We start from the raw sequence: 22,214 nt of genomic DNA, 5'->3' as shown, positions 1-22,214 counted from the left end.
AAAAGGTTGATGAATAAAGAACAGCTCCTACACATTCATTGGAGCCTTCATACAGACGGGGCAACTTTCTAACTCTACTATACAAAAGGGAAGAGCAAACAGCTTCTAAAACAGAGAAATTTTATCCCAGGAGATGTTCAGATCCAATTACAGAAACATCTGATTAAAAATTCTCTCAAATCAAAACACAGACACAGGCTTTCCCAAATGCAAGAGCTCATATGTTGATTGTCTGTTGCACTGCTTACGTAAGTTACATTACTGAAATCACACACACCACAGTAAGGCTGCTTGTGATGGAGCCCCATATCTGGATCTAGACTACCGACCTTCCTTTTACTCCTGTGAGAGCTCAAACTTGGAATAGTAGAATAAAACCAAGGCCACAGTCGTGGTAAATAAATTCTTCCTGATATCTAGCCTGAACCTCCCCTGGCACAGCTTTGTGCCATTCTCATGCACTCCTAATGAAAATTAGGAAAGACACAGCATTCGCATAGCTATACGTATGTTCTATTCTCTGTTGTGAATCAGTGCTATGCAAAATTTAAGTTCTGCAAACACCTCACTCAAGGTGGAAGAGGAATGCGTGTTCACAGAACAAGCACCGTGTCTTTACACACGGATGTTACACTTCCAGAAGGAAACCAGGAGAAGAAAAATCAGCATCCTTTCAAGTCCAAATCCATGTAGGTAACACAAGAAGGACGTGATCTATTACTGAGCAGCAATAATTCACAACTGCATGACCTGACCCAGGCTGATCCAACCCAAAAGGCTGACCAGCTCAGTTGCAAGTCCCTGCTAAGAGACAAGAACACATCCACACCAGGGTGTGGGAGCCAGCAGGGTCCTGCTGAACATACCCACCTGAAAGTATGACAGTCACGTTCAGTGCAACGAACAATCCACAGAAAAATCCAACCCTGAATGTAGTCCAGGCTGGTACAGGCTGTGAACAAAGCAATGGTGGAATTATGGGGGATTAAAAAGGTTATCAGCAAAATCAGATCCATTCGCAGAGTACGTTTTAAATCAGGGATGCAGCCTCATCTCAGACTGCATTCTTCCTCCTTGAAGTGCAGCACTGAAATTGTTGCATAACATTTTTGCCTATCTTGATGCTGAACTGAAGCAGAGCTGGGGGCTCTCAGCAGCTCTTAGGATGTAAGCATACATTATAATTAGCACAATTTTCTCTTTATTATTCACCTCATCCCTGTGTTTATCGTGCCTGCAATCTGTTTCCACGTCTTTTGGAACTAAAGCAGAATATGTGACTACCCTGCCCTCACAATTTATGGAGCATGCTCACATCCATGTATTTTCACTACTTTCAAATCTAATTTGGCAACTTGTCAAGTTGCTGAAGCTTAGCTCTATCAATTGCTTACCTGAGCTGCTCCCAAAGGTGGAACACGCAAACGTTTCATAGCCTTCTGTCTGTCCCCATCCTCTAACTCATTGGTCACCACTTCCTAAGGAGATAAAGACACACATCACGGAAGTTCATTCTAACAGTAAGTACAGGATACTGCATTAAAACAAAAAGTAACAGTTGATTTCCAAGTTACATTTGACTTCTGGTTCAGTGTTCTTCCAAAACATGATAACAAAGATAGGAAAAGCTTCCTATGATGTATCCAGTTACCATTACCTGGTAAGGCAACAACACAGTGTTTCTCAAAGTGAAAAGCTGCCAGCTAAAGACAAACTTACACACGTGTGTGCAAGCAATGCAAGAAATCAGTGGTACATTAATTACTAGTTGCCCTAGTGGTGAACACAAGCTACATCCAGATGCTACAGGAATCAGCAGCGAACAGGAAACCATTGCTTTCTAGCTGCAATAGGAGCAGCACACAGAGCAGCATCTTCACCTCTGTTTCAGAGATGAGCTGGTTGATCTTCTTGCAGGTGTAGAAGGGTGCCACCTCCACCTCAGCCACGCGCCACTCTGCCCCTCGTGTTGTCTCCAGGTTCTTGTCATGCTTCTTCAAGATCTTGCGGAAGCCAGTGAAGTTCAGGTTCTGCAGATGAGGGAAACAGTTACTGCCTTTGAAGCTCAGCTTGGTTATTTGCCACGGCTAGCAAGGAAAGGAATGACAAACAAGCCTAACTTTTCTCCAACATGCTCTGCTTGCATGGGCACCTGACTGCGTGCATCCCAGGTACTGCAGCTCAGCAACAGGTCTCTGCAAAAGCAGTAGTTGGAATGAGCTCTTAAAAACTGCCACAGGAAGAGCATGTTTTGGCTCAAATCCCCCAGGGGAAGGCACACATTAGTCTTTTCAAGGGCTTTTCTCCACTGGAGAGAACCAGGCCACCGATTTCTAGTTTCTCCAAACCTTCCAAGTTCTCAAAATAAGCACGTTATAGAAGGGAAATCCTCATACAGCTGCAAATGAAATCCAGCCAAGTGCAGCCCCAGGACAGCACGTTCTTCCCCAGCACACCCCACCCCACAACTACAAAACCAGTCTACTAGGCTTGAAGACACAGGAGGTGAGATAAGCAGACGACAAAACGTTAAAGCAGGAAAGATAACGGTTGATTTCCAAGCTATGTGCTAAGCCCTGACCCAAGACTCTCCTAACACCCAGTAGCAAAGATAGGCAAAGCTCAGCACACTGCATTAAACAGCAATTGCTGTGACAGGATGCATCTGAAATACTGTACTTCATTGCACAGAAAATGCAACTCGAAAGGCTCTACGTCCCCTTCAGACAGCAGTGACACATGCAAGAGTCACTTCAAAACAAGCTTAGAAATTAGCTTGGAAAGAAAAACACAGAAAACAGCAGAATCCAATACCCTGGGGAGAGGCACCAACTACTCACCGAAATTATTTCCAATCTAATTACACTGTGAGTGATTTAGTACCAGACCCCTGCCATAGGTGGGGAAATGAAGCTAGGGAGATGGGAGCAGGAAGCCAATGCATTACTGATCTGCATTACTGCAGACAACAGACTTTAATTACTCTCCATTGGAAAAGCCAGCATTCTAACCCAGGGAGAGCAGGTCACCGTTTCATAAATTTGAAATGAAAAAGATGCAACAAAATGCTGATTTGGGGCAGAGATTTTTTTCCACAGCCTGAACTGACAGCACTTGATCCATGCACTAGCAGGACCTACAGCTTGGCTTCAGTGTCCTCAGGGCACAGTGGCATCCCTCCTGGTGCCACCTCACACAACCCAGTGTCATGCACTCAGTCACACATTTTGCTTGTCCTGCTATTCAAGATGCTTCACTTGGCACAGGGCTTTCTCCAGGCCTGACTTCCATTTCTGCTGGATACTATTTGTATTTATTGAAGTCAGCTGACTAATGGCATGCTTTGCCATTAAAGGTGAAAAAACAGTGCCACTTGTGCAGTAATATTATGCAACATCAAGTAGGATGAAGCAGCAGGCTTGCAATCTTTGCTCATATACCTAGTTAGGAAATGCACCAACGAGGCAAATGCACAGCACTCCAGTGAGACCGAGTCAGCCTCAATTATTTGCCTCATAAGTGTAACATATTAGTTAATTTTGCAAGGTTTTTTTGCTCTAAAACACAGTATTTTATATAATCTATGTGGTTTCATTTTATTTCCTGCAAGAAGGACAACATGACCCCAGCTATTCCATCGTCCCAGCAGGTCACCTTCTTCTTTCTCTAAAACTTCAAGCTACTGAATATTTCTAATTCTTGTATCTAAGCTCAAAGGTGCTTAAAATCAATGTTATGGGATTTGGCTTTAGTGTATGTATTCCTTGTCCTCAACTTCAAGACCAATTGGAACAGACTTTCTCATTCTCTTTGAAGATATGCCATAGAAGGAAGCTCTGCTCCTTTTGGAGACTGAAAGCTATCAGATCCAGATGGGTTTTATGCAAATGTTTAGCATGCACACACCGCTCCTGGACTCATGGTAGCACAAGTCAAAAAGGTAAGTGTGCAGGATGCCTTTTTTCATTGATGTAGAACAGGAAAGGATTTGTCAGAGGAATGACCTTTGTCACCTCCCATTGAGTTTTGTCCACGCTACACAGTGGTATCCAAGTATTTCTTACAGCAAAAAGACTCCAGGCATTACTGGTAAGGACCTAAATACAGATCTAGCAAATTTAAGTCAAAGACTCTATGTTAAACCATTCTTATTTAATGTGGTAAAACAAATAAACATAGTGAGATATTTAAAAGCAGAGCAAGCCCAGAAAAAACAAAACAAAACAAAAACCCAGCAAGATCTTAATACTTCCAGAATTTTGGAACGAAATCACTGTCTGCAATATTTGTCACATCCCCTCGTGCTACAAGTCCAACTACAACTACAGATTTGTTTCCTCATACTTCTTTCGAGCCTGCGTCCTACAGAATTACAAACATTCTTTTAAAGTGGATGTTTTAACAAGAAATTCTGATCTAGCAAGGTCAGAGTCACTGCCATGGTAACACCAAGAGGAAACATTACGCTAGCATTTCAAGTTCCATTACAAACATTAGATAAAAGAGTTCCTTCCCCACCTTCTCAGCTCTAACCCTGCATAGAACAACATACCACCAAATTATGAGGCCCCAGAGTGACTGCATGTTGTGACCATGCCAAGAGTGCTGGGCTCAGAGAGCTCAGAAATGGAAGAGGATCCGAGATCCTTCTGCAGGTCAGCAAAGTGCTTCCAGCTCAACACAACCCTATAAGAAGAATGTTGCTGGCTGCTAGGTGTTGGTCCTTTCTTTAATTTAAGCCAGGGTCTCTAAGGCTAAAATGATGTGCAAAATTGGCTTGAATGAGGCAACCGAAGGCAACACAAGCACAAAGACATGGAGACACAGAGGTTTCTCAAAGTGCTTCCCTCTGTGAGTACCTGATAGTTCTGCAGTAAGATGAGGCTGAGGTAGAGCTCACTGAAGGCCAATTTCAGGTCTTTGATATTCCTATGCTGGACACGCTCCTCGTGGGACAGGTGGAAGACTGGCTTTCTGCGCCGTGGCAGCGTGGAAGCCCCACTGGCTTCTTTCTGTGCATCCAACGTTGACTGTAACTCCGTCCGAAGAGTAGTGAATCTGCGCTGAGCTTCTGCAAGCTTTTCTGTTGGTAGAGGAAGGAAAAAGGCAGGTGAGTGGGCAGCAACTTGCCTATCAGACCTGTAAAGGAAAGCATGGCTTTTTCCCCAAACAATATGCCTGTAGGTAAATAGCTCTGCATAGAACAACCTACTGCATGGCCTTACCTACCAAGTGTTAAATTCAGCAGAGGACTTTGAGGATCTGCACATCCACTACCGGCCACGTGGTTGCTACCGCTTTATATGACAGCAAAGAAATCAAAGAAGAAACACAATTCATGTGCATGGCTGGGTTTTGGAGCTCAGAGAGCAGCTCAACCCCTCTGGCAAGCTCCCAGTAACAGATGCAGCTCCTGCTTTGATCAGCAGCTACGAGGCTGCTGGCATCTGTATACAATCTGCAATCACCACTTTCCCCTCCTTTCCCTCAGTTGCATTGCACCACTTAGAAGCACTGTCTCATTAGTTAGCAAATAAAGGGGCTGCCAACCTGAACTTATCTCGAAAACGCAACAAAATGATAGCTAAGGACTATTTTCCAAACTTAAAGAGAAGGATCAGGAAAAAACATCACACCAAGGAGCTGGTAAAATAACTCCCCAAGTTCCAGCTTGGAACAACAATCACTTGCATGGCCACGGCTACGCTTAAAAACTGCTAACAGCCACAAGGCAACCCAGCAGCCCATAGCAGCTCACAGCAACCCTGCCCAGAGTGCATTCAGGGCAGATTCTCTCAGACCTCCCTGCATTACACTGACTTAGATTATAACAAGGATTCACTCTGGAGGGTCCCAAGCACAAACCAAAACTGGCCACAAATGAAACCTTAACTCTTCAGCAAGCATTTCTCCACTGGAACTATCCAAGAACGTTCCCATTTTTTCTTTTCAATCAGGTATAAGTTTACTTGAGAGAAGTCCAAATAATCACAAACTGGTTACCAAATCAGATCTATTTAATGGCAGGTTTCCTTCCTGCAGAGGCAGAATAATAGCCTGGGGAATTAAGACTGCGCTTGATGGAAGCCAACAGTCTCTGAGCACACAGCACAAGGCAGTGCTCAGAGCAGAGCCTTCAGGACAGGAAAAGGAGGGGAGGAGAAAACGAACCAGAGATCAGCAGAAGGATTAGCCTTCCTGCAAGCAGGAAATATTTATTGTCATAAAGACAAGTGTCTAACAAGCCATATAGTGAGCTCATAATAAATAGCAAGTAGCAGCTCATGATGCAAGCCACCACCTGCCTGGAGTTATAACAGAGCCCAACATGGCATGCTTCTGACATGGACAAGACAAAGAACATTCCTTCACTGGTTGCTCTACGTAGCTTCACGTTAACAACACTGATAAGGGGTTTCCATACTATTCCAGTCACACTGCTCTCTTGCAAATAAAAGACTTATTTAAATCTCTCCACAAGAGATTTTCAAATTGCACATATTTGCTTCTATAACTTCTTGAAATGACAGCAAATTGAAAAAATCCTATTCTGTATTATTAATGTCATTCTATACAATGAGGGAAGGGGTGTGTGGATGTGGGTGCATATGTGCTAGAAAGTCTTCATTAGGGAAAATTATCATGTGCACTGTGCATATGAATTGAGAGAACTTCTTCCATGGAGCCTAGCTTGTAGCACACAGGATCTCCTACTAGAACAGCTGAAACAGCTCAGAAAGTGGCTCTGGGCAGCCTGGTCTGGTGGTTGGCGACCCTGCACATAGCAGGGGGTTGGAACTCGATGGTCATCGTGGTCCTTTTCAATCCAGGCCATTCTAGGATTCTATGAAAGTAAGACAAGTCTCTGAGCATAACAACAATGGTATTTTCTGATACAACAGTCAGGGTAAAACTCAACTGAGAACTGTTCTGAGTTTAGGCAGGGACATAAGAATTGAACATAGAAAAATGCCTACAGACTCAAGCGTGCAACCCAGCTGGCCCAACATTGTCTAGCTACAAACCTCCTCTTGCCTTGTCCTTCCTTGTACCCACCATGGCTCCATCAAAACAGGTCCACAGAGCCAGGATAGCTGGCACAGCCAGCCCAAGGAAGGTTTGCTTCCCTACATGGAAGCTGAAGAGAGGCAAGCAGCAGTGTACACTCAGTGCATCTATTATGCTTTTAGCTATTCTTGTGCTCACCACCCAGACTCTGCCAGCAATAAAACAGCTAGCAATAAAGTCATACTAGGTGATTATTAAAATACTTTGCACAATTCAACTTTGTTATCCAATCAAAATAAAAAGAGAAGGCTACCATGAAGTGCTGCAAAAGCCTGTTTTAATGCAAGATGCCAATAAATCAAGAACACGTTGAGAGAAAGTATGGCAGCACTCAGTACTTCATTGTACCCATATTTAAACTCTTTTCCAGTTAAAAACCATTTCAAGCATTACCAAAAGAGGCAGAAAACCAGCTGAGATATAATGGTGGGTGGAACTAGAGCACACCAGTACACAAAAGCCTTTTGGAGCAATATAACAGAGCAAATCAAGGGTGGGAACGCAAACTTTCTCGGGGAAAACAAACAATAGCACTTTGAAATTTACACCATCATATTTTTACCCAAATTTACTAACCAGGATCGTGTATACAGCCAGTGACAAACTGCTTCTGACTGATCTACCCCAGAACACAGCAAAAGCTAAAATGAGGTGCTTTAAAGCCTGTTGGAAGTGTCAAGGCAGACAAGTGGACACACACAGGCAAGATCACAGTAGATCCTTCTGCAAAAGCTCCAAAAACACCAACGGGGGAGCTCTGCAGTTGCCTAAACACACACAGGAGACTGTCACCACGGATGAGGAAATGCGCCCTATATGTAAGCTGCCACTTAAATTTAAGAGCATCTTCAAAGTTCAGTAGGATGCTATTACAAAGAAATGAAAGTGCCTGTCCTTCATTCTCTTCCATTCAAAAACCATGGTTTGGTTCCACGTCTGTGATTAAACCAGAGCAGTCTCCCATATAAACCTGCCCTGTAATTACCTGATGTTAGACCTTTCATGGACACTGTGGCTATTCTGAAAGCCTGGGAGCTTCAGACTCTTTTTTATGTTGCTGCATTTTCCACAAATATACACAAATAAGCACCTTACCTGAATAGAAAATGTTGATTTTGGCAAGTTCTTTCTCACAGGTTTGGAAGAACTTCTCTTCAAACGTGGCAAAACATCTTTTTACCGTGTCTTCATCTGTGTCTATAAAACAAAACAGGAAAAAATAAGTTGAAACAGAAGAATATAGGAACATATTTCTAAATGGTAGCCACGGAAATAATTCTTCAGGGGAAAACAATATCACCTTGTCACATGGAGAAAGAAGAAACAAGTCCAATGGGAACACATACTTGATTGTAAAAGGAATTGCTCAAAGACTGAGGGGGAAAATCCCACAGAAGCAGCATTGCCCATTGACCCAAGCTCCCATCATCGTTTCACACCCTTCATGTGCTCCTGCACATCTCACATGCTTCATTCTTGCCAGCTTGTATGACTGCACCTGTAGGGCCATGTGGGTGAAGACAGCTGCCTACCATCTCACCAACACTAAAACATCACCCATGCTACAGTCAGGCACCGGTGGAAGGATAAACCACGCTCCATCCCCATGTGCCTACCCAAGGCCTTCTTGGTGGACTCACTGGCTTCAGCCACCATTCCCACCTTCTCATCATCTATAACCTTCCTTCTCTTCACTACCTATTGCTCCCTTTATAGGCAGTTTAGAACAGTTTTTCAGCAAATTCTTCCGAACGCTTCAGCCACGTTCCTTTTGCTGACACTAAGGCACAGCAGCCTTCTCCCACATAGAGCTTGGAGATTTGCCCTTCCAAGATGACACTGTTCTGGCAATCCACAAAACCCAAGCCAAGCCATTGCTTTCTCCTGGAGCTCTATTATCAGCACAGCGATGGGCAGTACTGAACAACACACCTCCGAGCCAGACTTTCAGACTTCAGCAAGAGCCAGGCTATAATAAAACAGCCACTTCAAGACATTGCTTAAACCTCTCGTGGTTGTATAATCAGGAACCGAGGACAGAACAGCTTCCTCAGTTCAACCTCTAAGCTTTCACATACAAACACAGCACCGGAGGATGGGAAACAGCTCTGCTTTGGAGCTGGTCATTCCTAAGGGCAGAGTCACAGTGGTTGCCACACCATACCCTGCAGCCCTAGTGGTGAAGCCAATCCAGACTTGCCCCGATCCCACAGGTGTGGGTGGATGGAGCAAGAGAAATTAGTGCGTGGTACTTAACAGGCAGATTTTAGGCCAGCAGTTGCCTGAAGGTTTTTAAATAACTGTAATCAGAGAGTTTCAAAACAGAGCTGACTTAAGGAAGGGCCACGTATTTCTGCTCCTTCCAAAATGTCACCTCACATGGTAACGGGAAGCTCAATGCAGGCAGGGCTAAACCAACACGGTGCCAAAGAAATACCTTATTTTCTACTTTACCAATCATTTTAGGAGACAATGGATGCACAGAGCTGTTTGACTACATCCAAAGTTAAGAGGAAAAAGGACTCTAAGGCACTAATGAGCCACTAATGAAAGACCTTCCAAAAACCTTGAGATGGGGAATTCAGGTCTCTGTTCGGACCTCAAAACACTGCTGACTCAGAGGAAAGCAAGGCTCTGTATAAACCATTCAATATCTTTACCCAAACACCTTCTTATAAAAGACATTTTGCAGACCACAGTGGATGCCAACTTTAAAAAAAAAAAAAAAAAAAAAAAAATATCAAGATTTTCTGTGCAGAAAAGGTTTCCCTTTGGTAATGTTCCCACTGCAGTTCAGCAATTGAGCTGCAATAATAAAGCGCTGCCAAGGCTATTGCCTTTATTTGTTCTTCCCCCCAAGGCTAGGACAGGACAACATTTTCTGCCATGAGAAAATCACAGTGCCAGAACTCAGCCTTGGATTCAGGAGCTCCATGACAACAGAAGCCGTTGTTAAAAGGCATCGAGCTACCACTGCCAAGAAGGACCACTGGTAACCTTTCTTTTGTTCTATTTCTATAGCCCTAATAGTCTTTTACCCTAAAATCTGTGCTGCTGCCATGAGCAAGGCTGCCAAGAGAGCCCAATCGATATGGCTGTTTCTTGCCATCACCTTCCTGCTGCAGAGGACAAGGCATTAAGCCCAAAAGCCTTTTGCCCTTCCTTGCAAAATCACGTTGCAAGCTGGACCAATTGGGATATATTCCCATCTCTGTGCTTTCTGGCCTGCACAGAGCTCACCTACAATAGAGCCTGAAGTTGAAAAACTGCCATACGTTCCTGCACTGCCCCACACAGTCATTTCTCAGCACATGAGAACTATGCATCCAAATTCTTGTGTTGTGCAGCTGCAGCATAGAAACAAGTGATCAGCGTACTGGGCTGCTTGCTTACTCACTTTCACAGACTACGGAGCTGCCTGGATATGTTATATGTTTGCTGTGCCCTGCTGTTGGCCTCTTGCTATCAAAAAGCCCTGTGCCTTGGGCTCAAACAGGGCCACAACAACACAGCGTGACCAGGCTCTGGAAAATCAGCAGGCTTCCAGCTTATAAGAAATTCTAATAAAAAAAAAAAGAAAAAAAGGAAAAAAAAAAAAAGGTTAATTTAATGAATCATAGAACAGCTTGGATTGGAAAGGACCCCAAGGATCACCAAATTCCAACCCCTCTGCCACAGGCAGAGCCACCAACCTCCAGATCTGGTACCAGACCAGGCTGCCCAGGGACCATCTAACCTGGTCTTGAACACCCCCAGTGACGGGGCATCCGCAGATCTCTGGTTGGAGAAATGCATCTGCCTCCAACCCCTACCAGCTCCTCCCCTCTGCACAACCATCATTTTCTAACGTCCTTGACGGTCCCACAGCCCCAAGACTTCCCCAACCTCTTGCACAGTACAACAAAGAGCTTTACAGCTAGAACTCAAGCTGCATAGCTCATAAATGCAGGAACAAAGATCATCTCTACATCCCTAATGAGTCATCCCCGTGTTTACTGGGGGATTTTTCCAAGGCCAAGATGCTTCCACGCACCAACTCCCTCCTCCTGTGCAGAAAGCCACACTCCTGTCAGCTGCACATGGTATCACTCATCCAGATACTAAGAAATTAATTACTCACCATGCATTTTCATGCCCAATCTTGTGGCAAATAAGTACAAGAACACTTCTAAGTGTTCAGAGCATAGATATAGAACCTTTTATTCTTGCTATGGGAAGAGAGAGGAAGCAGACACTACTTCACTCATTTTGCATGGAAAGAACATTTGCTTTCATGTTTCACCTTCACTTCTGAGAAACTGTACATTTGTGTGCAATGGTCCATCTCTCTCTTAGAAGAGTCCATCAACAAAAATGTGGCCTTGAAACCAAAAAAGCAGCATGCAAGAAGCTTCATACATTAAGTAATGTTTAAAAAAAAAAAAAACCACCAAAAATAAGAAAATTTAAGTAGGCTGTATCTGCTTTTCTAAACAATTCCAGATGTGCTGGTCAGCTTCCCACTTAATGACTGCCTTAATAACCAAATCTAATTTGGCCTAAGTTAGAGAAATAACTCCAGAAATAAAAAATGAACAGTCAGGTAGCAAGTGAGGTTGTGCTGTCTGCACAGGCAGCGTTTGTGGGCAGGTAGGGGAGGAGGAAGGAAGAGCTGCTGCAAACCACCAACATAATTTGTCTCAGGCTTTGGTTTGCCATGCAATGCTTCTACCATTAACCCAGAATAAATGGAACCCATTTCAGAGTATCTTTGGAAATTACAATTTTCAGGTGGGTAAAAACTCTGTTCCCTTACTTTGAGGTTGTATCACTGGAAGTTGTATTCTTGTAGATGGTTTATTTAGCAGGGAAGCAAAAGCAACCTCCACAAAGTGCCTTCCTGCTAGTTAAATAACTGAGTGCCTATGACTCTATAAGCACAGAATCTAAAGCAATGGTACTATCCTGGTAAGAAAATCAGGCATAGAAAAGGCTGGCAGTTAGTCCTGAACATCACTGGGTTGTTTGATTTCTGCACAGTGCCCTTTCAGCTCCAGAAGTCTATCCCCATTGCTACCTGTCCCTACAAGTGACCATGACACTCCATGACGTGCTACTACGGGGCTTACAGGACCTAGGCTAGGGGGTACCTCACATGTGAAGGACAGCAAGGCAGTAGCAGAAAAAAATAAGAGAAATAACAAGCAATATTCCACAATCTGCCATAAACATAGGATTAATGCAATAGGGCAAATCTAAACACCAAGAGATGTCACAGAGGGACGGGACTTGCAATACCTGCCTTCCCTGGTTAAGAACAACCTTTGAATTCTCTTTCTTTTCAAGGAGAAAAGTAAAGATTTATTAAATGCTTTAGAAAAGTTTCCTGGAAAGCTAAACCAGAAATATGCCACACACTTAAGAGTGAAGGCCAAGGGCCAAGAAGAGCCATGGCTCCTGATGAAGTTTCACACCGACCATCACATGTTCATGGGCCAAAGAACAGACAGCAGGGGTTGAGAAGCTTGCTCCATGCATCCCAGGACCTGCCCAGACACACAGACCAGGTTTGCCCAGTTGAAGCAAGCAGCCAGCGATGCCAACCAAGATATCAAAGGTTGGTGGAAGGACCAGGATGGCAGCAGGCACATCCCTGGTTAAACAACGTGCCCACACATTCCTCCAGCTGCCATCCCGCAGCTTTCCTTTTAATGAAGCAGCCCTGTAGCAATGATGGTTGCACAAAACTCACCTCACAGTTTACATATCTGTGTTTAAGTAACACAGGGCCTCATGTTTTACCCAGCTATAAGAGCAGAAGAATGCCTTCCTTCTGGAAACTCATTTGGGTAGGTGTAAAGGATGCTTCCCCAAGTTCCCAGCCTGGTCCTTAAGCAAAGCAAACACGGAAGACAAGCAGCAATAAAGATACACAGCAGCACAGAACACCAAGATTAGAACTGATGACTTAGAATCAGGTATTCCAAGTTCCAATTGAAGTTTTTCCCTACATTCACCTGTTCCTTCAGTTCACGTGTTCCTTCAGCCTGGCAAAACTCAATGATTTCAGCAAGCCCTCTGCTACTCTGTGCTACAGCTCCCAACTTTCTAGCCAAGAGATGTTTAAGATGCACCTGCTCTACAAAGGGGTGGGGGAGGCTGCAATCCTATAGATTTGAGCTCAAATCAATGATGGGAGTAATTACCACAGGGACTGGCAATGCAACACCAGGGGAAATTAAAGGAAACTCAAACACTCCGGTGCTGAATGTAGCAGAGATCTCTCACCCTAAAAGCCATAAATATTACTTCCCTCGTGAAGAACGTCACGCTTCATGGCATAGCAAGAGAACTAAGAGGAAGCTTTCCCGTCGTTTTCAGAAGGAATTTGTATCTATCAAGAAAGACATCGGCTCAATCTCGCCAATAATTTAATCAAGCAAAAAAGGCTGTTTGTCCGAGATAAAGCTCCGTAATAAAATGACTGTTTATGCTTCTTTTATCGAGCCTCCCTTTTTAATGGTCATACTCCCAGACTTTTAGAAAGCAGTAGCAATTACCTTCTCATTACAGAACTGTCTGAAGCCTGGCTGCAGCTCAGCTGTTGAGCAGGCACTGGGGAGGCCCACATGGCTGCCTGGAACTGAGCTCAGGTGCCCACACCTAAAACAGCTCAGTCATTCAAACTTCCATCACTTGTAAGCATCTAGCTGCAGTTGCTAGAAATGAACTAGATGCAAGCTACAGCTTCCTCCTGCAGGTTGCCAGCAATGATGCTGAAAACCTTTAGGGAAATACTGAAATTAGGAGCATTTGAGCTTCTTAAAAACTCTGGGAGGAACAGGGTGATGCTGCCAGCAAGGCAAGACAGAACAGGATGGGACAGGACGGGGAAGGGGAAGCCCAGCACGCCACATCTCAGGGAGACAGAACAGGGAACAGGCAGAAATGAAATGAGGCTAATGGATCGAGAGCCACGCTGCATAAATGGAGCTGATACCAGACCTCCCCCCACCACCCCAGAAATCCTTGTAACAATTACAGAACAAACAAGGCTGGGAAAGTTAAGGACAGAAAGAAAATTGCTAAAAAGTGGCAGTAAGGAACAGGTGAACAAAGGGAGCACCAACATTAGTAAGGAAAACAGGGCTGCTTTTAAATCTCAGGCACACTGAAGCGTGTTTGCTGGGGATATCAAAGCCAGGGGGAGGGCAATGAGAAAAGGAAGATTAACAAAGCTGTGTCTGGGGAAAGACTTCAATTAATATTGAGAGCAACCAGAAAGAGAAAACTAACGATGCAGAACAAGCGACAGGCTCCCCATACAGGGAAGCAGCACGCAGCACAAAGACAAGCCTGCTATAAGCACGCCAGCGATGGCTTCATCCCCCCCCCAGGGAGCAAACTATTCCAATTCATTTTTCTTTTTTTCCTTTTTTTAAAACCAGCTATTAAGAGCAAACAGTCAGCGAGAAGATAATAAGCAAGCAATTATCAGACGAAGAAAAATGCGCTTCCACGGTATCTTGGAGAAATGGCACAGGGCTGGAGAGCGGCTCTGCGTTAGGTTGTATCAGGGGACCTTCACACTCAGCACTTGCGACAGATGCTGCTGACTCCCACATAGCCCAGCCCTGCCCCAGCCCCAGCCAAGCCCACTCTGCTGCTCACTGGGACCCCACTCCAGCCCCAGCAAGCAGAAGCTCTCCAGTGCACACAAGTCTGGGGCAATTCCAGTTCAGGATTCAACAGCCTTGTTTGCTTGCCCGTGCACTCGCTCGCCCCTTTGCTCAGCCCCAGTCCCCAGGCAGGAGCTACAGGAAGCTTGTCTCTGCCCAGAGCAGCCTGAAATACTTTAAGAAAGGGTTGCTGTTTTGTTGTTTTTTTTTTTTTTTTTACACCTCAAATGAGAAGAATGATTTAGAGGCATGTGATTCCCCCCGACATTCTCCCATGAGCAAGACGCAGCGCTGCTGGCACTTGGTAAATAACGCAGCCAAAGGAAGCATTCAGTAATTTCTATTGCTAACAGCACAAAACCTGGCAGGACAGGAATACACAAACTGCAGAACTAACTGCCAGCACCAGTGGGCTTTACTTTCAGAAACAAACTGGAAGCAAGCATGCTGAGCAGGGGAAACAAAGGGCCCAGCTTCCTAACCACCTCTTGACTGCATCTCCAGGAGCACTGCGGTGCCTTGCAACCACCACTGCTGCATCCCTGCTTGAGAGCATGACAAAAGCCTGAGTTACACTGCAGTGCACATGGGCAGAACGATGTTTCCAATGACCCTGAATAAACAGCTGCCCAAAGAAGCCAGCTTCACCTTCAGGTTGTGCAACCCAGCAGCAGCCAACAGGGCTGCAAGGTCAGGATAAGCAGCCCAGCTTTACTGTGCACACCCACACAAAAACTGGCATTAAAATACATTGGTGTGGTGCTGTTCTGTGTCAATAGTTGAACTAGCTTTTGAACACAGTGATGGAGTTACAGGATGCACCTTACACAAGGGACCAGCTGCTCTCACCATTTCTCAACCTTACCTTACGTGCAGGTGCTATCCCTGTCAAAGGTGAATGAGAGGAAGCATGCTTTGCTGTGAGAAACCTGCAAGCCTTTCAGACCTTGGCTTTGCCAAGCAGCGGCCAACAAGGTACCACTCACCCTGCAGCAGTGGCTGATTTGAGACTTCACTACTTACAAAACTGCTTAAATTCAAGATTGTTCCTTATTTAAAGTATGGACGTTATGAACAAAATAGAGAGCCAAGCAAAAGTGCAGTGGGAGAAAGCAGGGAAGAACACGGAGTCTCTCCTAGCCATGATTTTGCCATGCTCCAGGAAATCCGGACTCGGAGATATGCAGAGTCTGCCCTACTTCTCATGAAAGCAGAATCCAAAAACGTGATTCTCACCCCACTAGCTGTGCTTGAGCCTTGCAGGCAGCTGCTAGGACTGCAGAAATGAGCACTGCTCCTGGCGGATGAGCAGCTGGAACACAGAGCTCCCTGCTGGGGAGCAGGAGGCTCCCACTGCCCCATGCCACAAACCCACTCAAGGGTGAAAAGCAGAGCTAAATTCAGAGGGGATTTTGGTGAAAGGCAACACTTCAAGGTGTTTGCAGGGAAACCAATCTGTTCCTTGGGAAAAAAAAAAAAAAAAAAAAAGGAAACTGGGTATTACAAGGTTATTCTGCACCGTTAAATCTGTCAGCAATGCATCAGCGCAAAGTTGTTGTCGTCCCAATTTTAAAATCCTGCAAGGATTTTAATGTAACCTTTAGGGAAACTAATCCATTACCTTAACTACAAATAGAGTGAGGATGGCCTTCAAGATGACAGCATTTTCTTCTCACCCGAGTTAAGCAGGGTTTTTTTGGCAATTGTTTGGGAAGAGGGAACCAGCTCCTCACCAGCAGGACAACAGAAGGTAGGAAGAGCATAAAACATCACTGCTGTGTCACACAGAAAGGCATAAGAACCGTTTTGCCACATTCACACCACTATACACCAGCACCAATCAGCTCAAGTAGGTCCTGGGGCTTTATTTCAACCCCCAAGAAACACAGAGGCTGCCCCAGTTCATTCACTCAATTGATTCACCAACTGTTCTGAAACATGAATAAATATGTAAGCAGCTACTCTGCTCTAATTAGTGACATTCAGTGAGTCTAACCTGAGAGCCTGGACCTCCAGCCCCTGCTTTTTAGCTCTCAGTGCCTCCCCCCTGGGAACTGAATAGCAATCAGGTATGTAATGCAGGGAGGGTTGCTTCTGGCTTCCTATTTAAGGCAGAATATAGGGGGTGGGGCAGGGAGACAGGGCTGAGAAACAATTAAATCCTTAAAGGCGGGCAAATGGTCTACACATGCTTTGAAGGATGAAAGAAGGGAAAAAAAGATTAGAAATTAGGGAAAAGGAATAAAGGAAAAATAAAAACGATGGCAATTGCAGAAAGCACGGAACAGATGATGCATTTCCTATGTGATAGCTTAAACAAGTCCCAGGGCACACCTCCCAAGTCCATCAAACAGCACATTTACATAAAATCATTAATTCATTACAGGCCTGAAAGAAAAGAGGGATGGGTCAGGAGGGACAGGATGCAATGAACGAAGCAAAACTGTACGCTTGGGACGCAAGGAAAAGCTCTGTTTCTGTGCACACCGAGCTTCCTGAAGGCGAGAGGTACAAAACTAACTCCAAAGCCATGTCTCAGACTGAAAAACCTTAAGAGTCTGCCAAGACTAAAGCACCGTACACATACGATAGCCATCCTGCTTGCAACGCAAGCTGCTGATGCTGCATTTGCTCGTGCGCTGACGAGAGCGCTTTGCTCCTGGTTCAGCTTACAGCACCCCGAATTAGCAACGTGGCCACTGCTGCTGGCTGAGCATGGGGCTGCCAGCTCTGCAGGGAGCTCCGGCTTCGTGCCCTGAAATGACTGTAACTTCTCACCAAAAGGAAGCCAAAACACTACAGCCCCCCCTCCAACTCCATACCAATTGATTTGGGGTTTCTTTGCTGTTTTATCAGTCCGCTCCCTCCTCCCTCCTCCCCCCCCCCCCAAGAAGTGCAATTTGGGAGCTATCAATCTGCCTTCAGAGACAGTGTTATCGGGGTAATCCCACAGCACAGCATAATTGGGCTTCCAGACGGCTGCACTATTTTTAAAGCAGAACGTGGAAGTATTTTCCCTCCGTTTGCCAAACAAGTCCATGAAATATGCCACATGGCAGGTAGCATGCAGATGACAAAACAGTCAAAATGCAGCAGAAATACAAGATGGGGTTGTCAAAAGGATGCCAACAAGTCTGCGTCCAAGAAAAAAAACAACAAAACTGATATCTGCTGCGACAAAAGCTTTGGCATATCTCTGCTCTCCAAAGATGATAACCTCCACCATTGTGCTCCTGAATTCAGCTTAATAAAGGGAACTGCAATTAAGAGCAAAGAGTATCCAGTGCCTGTTGATGTGTGTCTGTTGGCAGCATGAACTACACTGGGCTGTGTGGAGGGACGGAGGACAGCCAGGCACAAATTGCAGCTACATGCCGGCAGCCTGGCTGCCAGAAGGCACTGGTCACTAATTCAGCCTTCCATTTGAGGAACAAGCTTGGAAAGACCAATCTAAATGGTACTGGAACTACCAGGACCTGTAGCTGTGAGCCCAAGCCCTGGTTCCAGCCAGCAACTGCATCCAGGCTCTCTGCTAGCTGAGATGCTCTCCCTGCTGCTACCTACATGAGAAAGGCAGAAAGGCTGCAGATAAGAACTGAGAAACGCTTTGTACATCAGCCTGATACTATTGTACTCTAGGCTAAGAGAAACAACTAACAGGCATACAAACATCTCCAGATACTCATCTTCAGTGCTTATCGCAGTGCTAAGCGACGAGACAGAGCTCTCTGCGCAGTAAGCTGGGGAAGGAGGAAGAATCTCTCTCCAGGGACGAAGAGAAGTTGTGGTGTTGCATCTTAAGAAAAATTTATAGCAACCTGTTCAGAGAAATTAGTTTCTAAAGAGCCAGTCTCACGCGCCAACAGTAAGAACTGAGGTTCTTTCAAACCCTCCCTCTTTTTTTCCCTTTTCTCTTTTACATATGCAAAACCATGAACAAATTTGCCATCTGCACTCTCACAACTGCTCCTCATATTCGCGCAGCCTGACAGAAAGATGTTATCAGCGAGCTGCTGTCCTCTTTGGCAGCTTTTAGAAATGAAATGCCACATCAGTCTGGTGACATCTTTGACCCATGACAACACTGCAGGTGCTGGGAAGGAAATTCCTGGATGAAATCGATAAGGTGCCATAAAACCCTGTCAGCTCTGCTATAGCTGCACAGAAGGGCTGCAGCAGCAAGACAAAGGCAGCAGAGAATTCAGTTCTAGGGTGTGGGGAGGAATGGAAAAGGCTATGCTCTTACTGCTGCATGTGGAACAGGGGCTTCAGTAGCATAAGCCCAGGCTGCTTACTGCACAGGGAGAGGGCAAAGTGAGTCCTTCTTCTCATCTCCCAGATTCCTGCAGCTGGGAAATAGACAAAGAGGTTCTTCTAAGAAAAAAAAAAAAAAAAAAAAAAAAAAAAAAGCACTATGATCTGCTGTGATCTGTAAAGCATCATTTTGAGGTTCCCTTTCTTTTCTCACCTGCTCACTGCACAGCTGTGGCGCATCCTTTCACTGATGATGGCCCAACTCATTTTTAAACTCAGACACATGGTGAATGCCCAAGACCTTCCAGTAAGGATCACTCCCCAGCCATCTACAGTGTGAGTATTACACTACTGTTTCTATCCACGCAGTATTCTCGGTGCTACGCTGCTTGCAGAGGTGCCACAAGCAGCAACAAGCCAGCACTGACACAGCCACGTTCCATGCACATGATAGCATTGCTCTGACCTCTCTTCACTTTGGCAAAACCCCTCGTGCTTATTCCAAAATGCTCTTTGAAGGTTGCAGGCGTGTTCCCCCAGTAGCACGATGCATGCGTGCTCCCTATTGTCTATGCTCCCACTTGTTTGAAATTCCTGCAGGATCCTGACATACTTCAGCAGTACTTTAATAATAGCCTAATAATCGTCACAGACAATAACTGACATTGTATGGAGACCTCGGGTGCTGGGGGTGAGTAGGAGGGGTTGCCGTGGTAACAAGGAAAAAAATCATCTGACAAAGAGATACCAAAGGACACGAGCTGATCTGCTCGCTCCCTGTATGGGAATCCATGGGAAACATCCCACGGGAGCTGGCACCAAAGTGAGCTTCTGCTGGTCAGGGTGAGCGAGCAGCACTAACGCCAACTCAGCTGAAAGCAGACCAGCAACCAAGGCTTAGGGAAACCAAAGAGGATAACGGCACTGCAGCACCCTGGTGGTGATGCTCCTGTCCTCACACCACTGTGATCTATGCAGGGAGGGACCAAGGTGGCTGGCACGGCTGGTCCTGTGTACTACCAAAAGCAGCTCTGATCTTAGCATCTCAGCCAGATGGAAGCTTACCGTCTGAGCAGCTTCACTTTAAGTGCTGGAGAGAGGTATTGAGGTCAGCAGGCTCCACACTCAGAAGTCCCAAGAGCCTGTTTTTCCTTTGCTCTGTTTTGATCACGTTGGCAGCTTTCTTCTAAAGACACCAATATTGTAAGGTGCACCAAACTCAAAGCTTTTAAGCCACGGCAGGGATTGCTACCGTACGTCTGAGAATAAACCCATTCAGACAGCACATTCTTGCAGTTGTCCTCCAGGGCAGGAAAAAACACCTCCTGGGAGCTACAGCTAGTCCCCCCATCCCAGCAGCTGCTCACTGGGAAGAGGCATGAAGGAGGAGGCTGTGAACAAGGAGGGAGTCCCCTAGGCCATGAGAAAACAAGGCAGCTCCATGGGGATGCAACAGCAAGAAAAACCTCATTATTACTGAGTTATTAGTCTTTATTACTATTACTGATAACAGAGGGGGGGGAAAGCTTGCAGAAAGGCAGGGCACAAAGGGCTGCTCCTGCAAGGGAAGGGAAGGCTGACAAGATGGCCTCCTCCCAGCACGCGCCTTCCTCCCCAGCAACCAAGCTGTGGGGCTGGGCTGCCTTTGAGCTGCCTTGGGAAACAGGATCACAATACGGATATCTAAAAGCATGTCCTGGCCCAGAGCCAGCTCCCTTGCCAGCAAGATTCTCAACCCCTAACACCGAGCAAAATCCTACTAATTGCGGAATTGTTCTTTCTTCAAAGAGCCATTTCTACAAAGCTTTACAAAGCCAAAGACATCAGAGGAGGCCAGTAACATTCGCTTCTGTAAAATACCGAGCGGCAGAATTAAACCTGTAGGGATCAGAAAAGGAACAACGTTCAGCAGTAACTACAGAGACCTCACTACATGGTGAATTTCACATTTCAAGGAGACTGCAGAAAGCTGAAAGGGGAGCTGTGAGCCTTGACTGTGAGCTGGAAACGTGGCACCGGCAGAGGAGAAAAGGAAAACGGGGATCAGGAAAGGGCTGGAAAGGTGAAAATCCCTTGAGACATCCTAATCATGTTCTGCTGTGTATCACAGGACACCAGGCAGCATCTCAGAAATGGAAGCGACAGCCACTCCTGCTATCGGAAGCATTAATCTGATGCATTCTCAAACCTGGGAAGAGAGCAGACAAACTATACTGCAATTTAGCTTGGCTGTCCAAACCGCCCAACCAAATCCATAGATATGACTAAAAACACAGGTTTATCTACAATAATTACATGCAGATTTTTTTTCCTGCCAGACAGCGGAGGAAAGAAGAACATTAGGCCTTGTTATCTGTGGTTCAAGACAGGTACTCAGGCCACTCACCTCTGCCTCTGACACCTGCGCTCTTAAATTATAGATGCACGAGTGAGTGTAGAAACAAAGGCATTTCTTCAATTAAAGACCTTCCCTTTCCAAATTGCCTTCTCAATGCCCCATCTAAGAGAATGTTGCAAGAATAAAATCATAGAATGACCTGGATTGAAAAGGACCACAATGCTCATCTAGTTTCAACCCCCTGCTATGTGCAGGGTCGCCAACAACCAGAACAGGCTGCCCAGAGCCACATCCAGCCTGGCCTTGAATGCCTCTAAGGATGGGGCATTGACACACAGACAACACAATTGGTTTTCTTCCCCCAGCATAAATCCCTGGGAATAGTTTAGGCCAATCCTTAAAGGAAGAGTGCAGGAAGAGAACAAAACCACAACTGTGAGAAACTATTGTGAATTCTGAGCATGTACTAATACTACAGTGAGGGAGAAAGAGACTAAATAAAGCAACACAATATTTTAATATGTCCGAAGCTAAGCTGACAGTAGTGAGTACATTGAGCAGAAGAAAAGCAGGACTTGAAAAATAGGAGTAAAATGGGAAAATTGGCCAATTACAGTGCATTTGCAGCAGCAAGAACGAAATATGCTGCAAGATGGTTTGAAGCAAAACAAGGATCTCCAAGGAAGCTACAGCAGTTGTTTGGGCTTTAAGCAATGGAGGAAAATGGAGACATGGACAGAAATGCTCATTTAGGAAAGGACTCGTGTTAGAGCCAGCTTTCTCCATGGCAGAGTTATACTTCAACATGAAAATTATGGAGAACTGGCACGGAATTGATTCAATTACAAAATTTAACAAGATTTGCCTTTTAAAGTAATATATCTTAAGGTCAAGTA

At 45.2% G+C, this 22,214-nt stretch overlaps 1 protein-coding gene across 1 annotated transcript in view; it reads right to left on the bottom strand.

The window, feature by feature from the left end:
• The window catches only part of XPR1 (xenotropic and polytropic retrovirus receptor 1), a 78,522-nt gene that overhangs the window by 22,667 nt on the left and 33,641 nt on the right, over positions 1-22,214 (bottom strand). The window contains exons 3-7 of the mRNA XM_042873297.1: positions 8,164-8,265; positions 4,860-5,083; positions 1,881-2,030; positions 1,395-1,478; positions 871-952 (exon numbers count right to left, since the gene is read on the bottom strand). Of these exons, the coding sequence (XP_042729231.1) occupies positions 871-952; positions 1,395-1,478; positions 1,881-2,030; positions 4,860-5,083; positions 8,164-8,265 (642 nt within the window). The remainder of the gene's footprint in view (positions 1-870; positions 953-1,394; positions 1,479-1,880; positions 2,031-4,859; positions 5,084-8,163; positions 8,266-22,214) is intronic.

This window comes from Lagopus leucura, unplaced genomic scaffold, assembly GCF_019238085.1.
Source record: "Lagopus leucura isolate 7727_CA_CO unplaced genomic scaffold, USGS_WTPT01 Super-Scaffold_100009, whole genome shotgun sequence".
In the NCBI taxonomy this organism is placed as follows: Eukaryota; Metazoa; Chordata; class Aves; order Galliformes; family Phasianidae; genus Lagopus; species Lagopus leucura.
The sequence above is the reverse complement of the archived record's forward strand: the minus strand, read 5'-3'. Positions and strand labels throughout refer to the sequence as shown.